At 34.4% G+C, this 9609-nt stretch overlaps 1 protein-coding gene across 1 annotated transcript; it reads right to left on the bottom strand.

Moving 5' to 3' along the window:
- Positions 1 to 6138: 6138 nt before the first annotated feature.
- LOC149144317 (UDP-glycosyltransferase 74E1-like) lies at positions 6139 to 8128 on the bottom strand. Its single transcript, XM_089448184.1, has 2 exons — positions 7465 to 8128; positions 6139 to 7367 (listed from the first exon to the last, which is right to left on the bottom strand). Exons 1-2 carry the CDS (start codon positions 7949 to 7951, stop codon positions 6430 to 6432), a joined length of 1425 nt encoding a protein of 474 aa, XP_089304310.1. The 5' UTR covers positions 7952 to 8128; the 3' UTR covers positions 6139 to 6429.
- Positions 8129 to 9609: the final 1481 nt, after the last annotated feature.

The raw sequence follows: 9609 nt of genomic DNA, 5'->3' as shown, positions 1-9609 counted from the left end.
ATTGAAAATGAGGAGAATTTCACTAATTTGGTTAAGGAAATTTGGAGCCATGTAATGATATGATGATGGAATTAGCTACTTTCCAGTTTGAAGGGGATTTGAAAATATTAAGCATGCAATCATTCATTGGGCTTATGAAAAAAGAAAGAACTTGATGAGTATAATTTAGTAGAGGTGGAGGAATATTTGGATAGATATATGAATGAGATGGAGTTGTATTCTTGTTAGAAGAAGCTAAATAAAAAATTTAAATTTTGAAAAAAGGAGGAGTAGGCTATTGGAGGAAAGAGCTACTACTTGGATGCTAAAAAGTAGGGCACTTGGGTTGGAAATGAGATGAGAACTCTAATTTGTTTTTCATCAATTTACAAAGGGAAGAAAAAATACAAATAATTTTGGAATCTTTTAAAGACATATAAGGGAGATTGGAGAAAATTTGAAGAATTAGTGGCAACAGGGGTGGGACAATTATAAAATATTTTCAACATTAAGGAGAGGGTTTCAATTGCAAAGGTTATTAGATTGACATAGGCATTCCTTTTTTTTTGTTTGAAAAGAGTATAATGGAGGAGGTATCTCTTGAAGAATTAAAATCGATCATTTGTAGTCTTCAAAAGGATAAAATCCTAAGTCTGAAAAACTTGACTTTGGGATTCTTTTGGGGATTCCTAGATTTATTAGAAAGTAGTGTTCTTAGGTGAAAAAGCATATAGGTTACCTAAAAGAATGTTCACAAATTTGAATACAATTTTTTTACTTTTATTCAAAAATAAGATAATCCATACTTGTATTATTAATTTTATTCAATATTTTATGCAACTGTAAATTTAAGAAGTGGAAAAGATCACTGCAAATAGGGTCAATTTGTTTTGTCCAAGAGAATTTCAAAGGAGTGGGCTGGCTTCCTAGTTATTTGACATATTCATGAGGCTATTTAGGTTGCTAAAGAGTGAATTCATAAAATTGTATTAAGGAAATTAGAGGGGGTGGTGATAAAACTAAATCTATCAAAAGCCTATGACATGGCTACCCGACTTTACCTGAGGTTATTGATGATGCATCTAGGAGTTGAAATACCTTTTATTACATGGGTGATGAGTTGTATAACAACAAATTATTTCTTAATTCTCATCAATGACATTGCTTCAATTTTTTCAGAGAAGGAAAATGGTTTATGCAAGGATTTCCCTTGTCACCTCTATTTTTTCTTCTAGTGGCTAAGGGGCTAAGAAAATCATTAATGGAGGTGAAGGGATCATGGACATTCAAAGGAGTTCATATGTGATTCAAATTATATATTTCACATCTTTTATTTGTAGTTGATATACTAGTATTTTCCGATGGTAGTTGATAGGAGATAACCAAGTTGCATGAGATTTTGGGTTTGTACTACATTGTAACAAGAATTGTGGTTAACATAGGTAAATCATCAATTTCATTTTCAAAATTAGAGGAGGTGAACCAAGTTTATTCTTTGTCACTTCTTCCTTAATTTAGGGTGTACTTAGAATATGGGATGAATTATTTAGGGTTCTACATAAAACCAAATACTATTTAAGACTAGTATAAGCTTGTAGCTACACTGGAAAAAACAATTAGCATATTGGAAATACAATTGGTTGTCATAGGGATGAAAATGACTTTTGGTTAAATCCATTCCTATCTAATAGAAGTATTTGTCATGGATTTTAGAAGTGCTTCTTGGAAAATATTAGAGGGGTAAGTTTTATGTTTTTCTAGGGAGGGTAAAAATTATTTTGTGGGAAAATGAGAGAATCTAGTTGTGCCAAAGTTGTTGGGAGGACAAGGGCTTGGCAACATTTTTCCGTTCTCAAAAGTTTTTGTAGCTAAGAGTATTTGAATGTTTGTTCTAGGTGAAATTTTGGTGTCAAGTGGTTAGCCAAAAATATATTTATATGAAGTCAATTAAATATTAGATAAGAAGGGTTGACAAACCTAAGAATAGTATAGTGACGTGGAAGGAATTTTTGAAGGCTTTTCCTTTGATTGGGGGTGGCCCTAGCTTGGAAGGTGCGTGAGGGGACCTTGTTTGGATTGGAGATAATGGAAATGATTTAATCAGTAAGGGATTAAGGTTTTGGCATGGGTTTTCACATTTATATCCACTTACAAATTTGATATAGAGCTAAGGATGGCTTATTAAAAACAAACTTAGCCTCATAGGAAATGAAGAAAATTCATCAAATGACTTTTTTTCATGTTTAGGAAAGTGTCATAACTGAATCTAAGAATGTCATGATGATACATATTGGTATTTTCCCATTTTAAGGGTTTATAAGCCTAGGATTGGAGAAAAATCTTAAAGTATAAAGGAACGAAGAAGAGAACATCAATGGTGTTGGCACTAGCTTTGGATGTTGAAATTTGATCCTAATGCAAAAGATTATTATGTTATGTTTCATTATGAATAATGTATTAACATGGGATAGATTATAAAAGAGGAATTGGGAGAGGATTTACACATGTTCTCTTTGTAAAGTTAATGAGGAGACAAATCCCAATTCAATCATATATTGTGACTGTTTACATCATGTATCGCTAGAATAAGGGGTACTAACAAGATTGAGAAATGTATGGTTAGTCTATTCTATTGAAGTAGGATGGAGTAATCAAGTAAGGAGTCCATAACCAAATTATTTTAAGGTTCTTTCATTATTAGTTGTCTGGGGAATATGTTTTTTAAAGATCCTTTCAAGTTTCCAAGAAAAATGCATTCATCTGATAAATTTTACATCTAATAGGCTCATCATATCGTGTCATTTCTGACAAGATATGGAAGAAAACTCAGTGAGGGTAGTGGTTTAAGAATAAATTAATAAGATCTTTCCCTAGGCTTTTTATGATAATGGATCAGAAGGAATCCTGTTGTATGTGGACTAGAAACAATCATATTCTTTGCAAATGATTATTCCATTACATTTTAGGAAATATTGAGGGAGGGTTCAAATAATTCTGTAGAATTGGTGGCATTTAACTTTCATTGTTTCCAACAATTGTAAAATGAATTAATAATTTACATGTGTTTGGTGATTCCCATGTTGTCATTAAATGTGTAAAAGATGAGCAAAGATATCACATTATAATATATGTCTCAAAATGTCAGATAAGAGATCAAAGGCTTGAGAATGTTTGTCAACCATCTTGCTCTTCAACATGTGTATAGGGTGAGGAATATGGAAACTAATGGTTTCTCCAACACTAAAATTTTAATGTAGTGTGGTACTTGGATGATTAAAAAAAAGGAATAGGAACATTTTGGAATATTATCACCCCCCTTCGTGAATTAATAGTGGTCAAGTCTAAGATATTCCTCTATATGAGTTAAACATGTAACTTGTGGGAATTGAACCTTTATAAGAAGGATGACAATTATTCCCCCAAAAACCTCGAATAAACCCAAATAATATTATATAAGTGTGTTATTTGTATTAAATTTAAATAATGACATATTATTGATATTTTTTATAAAAATATTTTTACAATTTTTTTTTTGTAACTTTTTCAAAATTTTAATGTTAAAATACATATTTTAAACTTTACAGTTATGCACAAAAATTAAAACAATTGTGTCCAATTTTCTGTAAATATTAATTTTCTGTTAAAAACTCTTATATAAACATACATTAAATTAAAATTTAAAAATATCTGTTACAATGTCAATCTTCTTATCTTTTAATGATTTAAAATTATTATTTTTAAAACTTTCTTAATCATAAAATAAAATTTTAAACCAAATGAAATAAATCCTTTTTCTTCCTTTTACAAATAAAAAAAACTAAATTTAATTTCAACAAATTATAAATATATACATATAATATATATTTAAAAAAATAAATATATTATAATTTATTAATACATTTGGTTACCAATTATATTTATATTTAATATAATTTTATAACTATTTAATAAATCGGCCTAGATCCATCTTAACCACAGACCTATCAAAGGCCGAGAGGGATAAAATCTCTTTAAATGCAAACGGCCAGAGGGATAAAATCTCTTGAAATGCAAACCTCTTTTAAAGTGAAAAGAGATTAAATCCCTCTCTTGAAATGCAAACCTCTTTTAAAGTGAAAAGAGATTTAATCCCTCTGAGCACTTGATAGATCATGGGTTAAGATGGTTCTAGGGTGGTTTTTATATACACATACCACATCTAGGCTGGATCCATCTCTCATTCTCTCTCTCTTCGATCATTCTCTACTCCCTCCATCCCTCTCTCCTCTCTTTCTTTCTCTTACTCTCCCTCTATTTCTCTCCCCCATCTCTCTCTCTTTGTCTCTCCCCCTCTCTCTCTACCCTCCAATTTTGTCACTATCTCCCTCCCTCTCTCCTTCTCTCTCTCCCCATCTCTCCCCCTTGATCTCCATGTCTCCCTCTCTCTCTCTTCCCTTTCTCTCCATCTCTATCACCTCTCCTGTCTATCTTCCCTCCTATCCTCTCTCCCTCTCTCCCTCTCTCTCCATCCCTACCTTGTCACTCAATCTCTCTCTACCTCTATATCTCTATGTATTTGTTCTTCCCTCACTCTCTCCCCTTCCAACTCCATATTTCTCTCCCTCCCTCTCTCAACATCTTTCTCTACCATACCCAACACACTCCATCTTTCTCTCCCATACCCAACACACTCCCTCTCTTCTCGTGAGGTTGTCACTATCTCCCTCCCTCTCCTTCTACCTCTCCCACACTCCCTCTCTTCTCGCCAGTTGTCACTATCTCCCTCCCTCTCTCCTTCTCCCTACCCCCCCTCTCTTTTTCCCTCTCTCTCCCCCTCCCTTCATCCATGATGCAGAGTTTTCACTCTATGTAATCAATGTTATATGTAATGTCTAAAATATTTTACATTTTATTTCTTTATTGTGAAATGAGTTATGGTTCTGGGGCATGTGGTATAATAAGCCATGGTATTGGCCCATTAAAAGTTAATAATATCTAGGGTAAAGTGAGCGGGGATATTCATGTTAAGAAATTTATTATATTGTAAGTATTAAGTTTTTATGTGCTTATTAATTAAATTTAAATATTGTTATGGAATTATTATTAGTCCCTGCTAAGGAAAGACTCTAACAATATATTTGTTAAACACTATTAGTTTAGCATTGACCAATGCAAATTATAATGTTTAACTTTGAAAAATAGATATTTACTTTTCAATACTGTTATAAAAAATAATTTTTGAACATTTGACTGGATCATAACAAGACCTTATTGCACCATTTGCACAATATAATGCCTTCTGGATAACTGACTTATATATTTAATGCCATAATTTGTGGAAATGGTTGCAATATTCATGGATGTATTTTAGATGTTTGTGTAATGATTTTTTATCCTTAATCTTAATTGGAAAACCATCCAAAAATAAAACACTTGAAAATAACTTATACTCAAATAAATAACATATCTACCATCAATTACTTCCCACCATAATTTAACCAAGTCTTTGCATAAAAAATGTATAGGACTAAGATATAAAAAATATACTTACACCATTATTTATGTTTTCATTAATACTTATGTAGAAGTAAAATTGTAAAAGTGTAGAATTTTGCTACCCACCAAAATTTATGAAGTTTTTTTGTTTGAGCAAGCAATTTACTTATCCACTTCACATCTCAATTTATTAGTTACCGCCAAAGCAAGACTATAGGATGATTTCTTTATAAACCATTATTAATTAAGCATTGACCAATGTCACTTATAATTATATATGTAATTTTTACCATAGCATAATTTGTCACTTGAGTTGGAGGGCATAAGCTTACTGCATTCCTAAGCCCATAATTTTTACCCACAGAATTTGCAATCAATACCCCTTACACTATGAAATACCTTAATAAAATACCCTATCACCATTTACTATATCTTAATAAACATAAATAATATAATTTGCTATAACTATAAATACATTAAATTTATTATAAAATTTAAAATATCTGTTCTTAAATTAAAAAAAAAAATCGCATAGGGGTTTAAAACCATATGTTCAAATAAAAGTTAAAACTACAATTAACTAGCTCACCAAGAACATTCATAAATGATATTTTCTTATTTAAAAAAAACACCTCCCTTAAATTTTCTTTACTATTTTAAGATAGGAAATCAGGAGAAAAAAATTATGCTTTCAAAGCAGTGTTCGCTCTCTCGGATATTGAAGGACAGGAAATTGATGAAAGCAAATAAATTCTATTGGCATCCACCAATACTAAGGATTCATCCAGAGAAAACAATACCACGATTACCCTTCACGAATGCTGGATTCGAAAAGGATTGTGCTGACCATCCCACAATTCATCCTGGTTCACAACTACAATTCACAGATGACGGATCAGACTAGGTTTTTCTAACATTTGTTCAAGAAATGACTATTTCAGCAGGTGATGAAATAGTAAAACCTGAAACAGACAATTATGATCGCCATTCTTCGCCAAGAATCTCTTGAACGAATTCTTCGATATTCTTATCGGAAGATCCGCCTTCCATCATTGCTTCCGTCGATAATGTCTTCCACCGCAGAGCGTTTTCTCTCAGTTCAACGCCCACCTCAGTTTCCATAATCATCTTGATGCATTTCTCGACTTCCTCCTTCCCCACTAATCCGTCTGTTGGTCGTTTATGCAATCTCAATCCCGTCTTCCACTTCTCTGCGATGTATTTGGAATTAGTCGTCTGGTCGGTCCACTGAGGAACCGCCAAAATGGGGACACCCAAGGTGAGGCTTTCCAGAGTCGAGTTCCATCCACAGTGCGTCATAAATGCAGCGGCAGAGGCATGAGAGAGCACTTCCAGCTGAGAACACCAAGGAACGACTAGTCCTTGCTCGGAAGTTTCGTACAAGAAATTCTCTGGCAGGCATTCTTCACTGTTGGGCGGACGAATAACCCATATGAAAGAGCACCCACTGGCTTTCAGCCCAAGGGCTATTTCATGAATTTGCTCTTTTGACAGAACCCCGAAGCTTCCAAAGGAAACGTACACAACGCTTGCAGGTTCCTTCGTATTCAGCCAATCCATGCACTTTGCGGCTTTCCACAAATGTGCACCATACTCTGTGTCGCTGGTATTCTGTGCGTCCAAGAAAGCCGAGGGTAAAAGCGGACCTACAGTGCGAATCGGAGCTATACTTTTCACTGAGTTTATTTCTTCGGATTCAATCTCCTCAAATGAATTTCCCAAAACCCATTTTGCCTCTGACAATGGATCGAACTGATCCATTACTAATCGCAGCAGAAAGGCGTAGGAATTCGAAGGTTGCAGAAAGCTCGGCAACTCCGAGACGTTCAGCCATGGCAATCCCGGGATTTCTATCTCGTCCATCGTTTTCCCTGCTCCGTCTACCGGGATGGCTGCACACAAGTTCCAAAAAAGAATCAAAATAAACTCACATCTCATAAAAATAAAGCAAAATTGACAAAAAGCAAGCATCGGGAATGGAAGGCATACTCAATCCTTTACTAAAATGGTAATAGATAGAGTAAACTGCACAGGATTGCGTCCAGAAAAAGGCAAGAGGAATGTCAAACTTGTTTGCAACTTCAGGAACCCATGGAAGGAAGGAGTCGTAAACGATGCAACATATATTGTTTCCTTGAGCGTCCAGCCTTTCTATGAGATTTGTTAAGCTGAGAACTCCCATCTTTCGAAACATCTGCATCGTCATTTCGAAGTCCTTGGAGCGGTCGAAATCAAGCGGAAGTCCGTCAGAGATAGTTTCAAACTGGAGTTCCTGGGAGGAGATTGATGCATCTTGTGCCTGAAAAATGTCCTCACGGCTGGCCTCCGTCATCACAAACGTGACCATAACCCTTTTTGAGACGAGCCGCTTGGCGAACTGCAGCTTGGGATTGATATGACCTTGCGCTGGATAGGGCACCACCATAACGTGAGGCTTGCTGTACTCGATCTGCCTCATTAAAGACCCCATAGCCATAAATTCAAGAGAGTCGCCACGAATTAGTGCCGCACTGAGCGTCCGACCATTCAAATTCGCACTTGTCGCTGTCTCTCGACTGATCCCCTCCAAGCTTTCAAAATCGCACTTGTCTGAGGCTCTACACTGATCCTTCCTCTGTAGCTAATTTATTAACACGAGGTTGAGCTAGTCTTTTCCTCCAACCATTAACTTTCCTAACCAGGAGGAAACGTATATCTTCTCACTACCTTTCATTTGGACTACCAAAAGAAAATCAATATGTCCGCAACACGTGTTATCTTCATTATTAACCTGGATTAAACGAACATGCTACTAAATAACGTAGGAAAAAATAACGCATTGTAGAGATTCAGCCCCACTACTGTTTTTTTAAAGAAAGAAAAAGGAGTCGTCTAACGAGGCCGAGGAACTGCCGGCATGGCTAAAAGTGGCTGGAATCAGGACAAAAAAATTTCAAAAAATCTTGTAAAAACAGTGTTTGAATCATGTTTTTGATGATGGAAATGAAAATGAAAATTACATAAAGTGCTTGCTCTGAACTTTTGAAGCACATAAAAAAAATTACAACTGACTTTGGGATTCAAAATATAATTTTCAACTGGTCATCTAACAAAATACAATTTAAGGAAAATATTATTGAGATATTGGATGTAGATTATAAATTTCAAATACATTCCAAAATTTTATATTAATTTGGAGTTTTTTTCTCTTAAAAATATAATTTTCAACTTATTGCTCTCACAAAATCATTGAGAGATTTTATGTAGATTATAGATTTCAAAATTATTCCAAAATTAATAGATAAGAGTTAAAGTTTATTGACTTTGTTTTTTAATCAAATTTGGAAAATGATTAACCTTCTATTTCTCAAATTCCAGAATATTTTCAAAATCTAGTAAAACTATTTGAAAAGATAAAAACCATTTGAAAACTCACTATACCACTCTCAGAAAAGCTAGAAACATATTAGAAAGGATTAAAAAAACTAGCAAAAAAAGATTACATGAAAAAGTGAAAACAATGCTAAAAATGATCTAGACTAGCTTGTTTCTCTTCTTATTCTTTGTACAATTTGGAGTTAAAAAACAAGAAACCTGTCCATCCCAAAGTTGCCTGCGATCCTAACAATGCAATTCCTTGGCATATTGCCATCCCCGTCCCAATGTTGGGAATTTTTCTGTTAAAATCCCAAAAACAATATAAACTGCACACAGAGACAATACTCTGATGCTGCCACAGGATCTTTAACACAGCGGAAGTTTAAAAGATTGTTTCTGAGAACAGAGTATAACATGCATAAAAGGGATTTGTATTAAAAAAAACTTGGTACAAAATTCATCCTCTTTCACTCAGAGGGATTCACCAGAAAGAAATACAGTGCTATTCTATTCATTCATTTCCCATTACATTCAGTATGCTACGCTGCTGCGTATTACAAACATTCACTTGCGCTGCTGCGCTTTTGCACGCACTCACTCTCTCTGCGGACTTCTGAGCTCTGCAACTTTTTTTTTACACAACTACATAAAAACTGATTACATACAAAATTTGAGCGAATTAATGAATGAGGATGGAGACCCATGCTGTGAGCTGCTCGAGGCTGTCCTTCTTGTCCTCGACTGAGTTTCATATTTACTGTGGTGGCTAAGAAATTC

The sequence above is a fragment of the Pinus tabuliformis genome, chromosome X, assembly GCF_031772625.1.
Source record: "Pinus tabuliformis cultivar Carrire ecotype Pingquan chromosome X, CPIR1, whole genome shotgun sequence".
Taxonomy (NCBI): Eukaryota; Viridiplantae; Streptophyta; class Pinopsida; order Pinales; family Pinaceae; genus Pinus; species Pinus tabuliformis.
Note: the sequence above shows the minus strand (reverse complement) of the source record. Positions and strands in the feature narration are given on the sequence as shown.

What these genes read in the sequence shown, in the direction of transcription:
- LOC149144317 (XM_089448184.1), bottom strand. Translation starts at nt 7,951, where the DNA reads ATGGCTATGGGGTCTTTAATGAGGCAGATCGAGTACAGCAAGCCTCAC. An exon ending in CCATTTTAGTAAAGGATTGA is followed by an intron (nt 7,368 to 7,464) that starts GTATGCCTTCCA and finishes ACTTGTGTGCAG; the next exon opens with CCATCCCGGTAGACGGAGCA.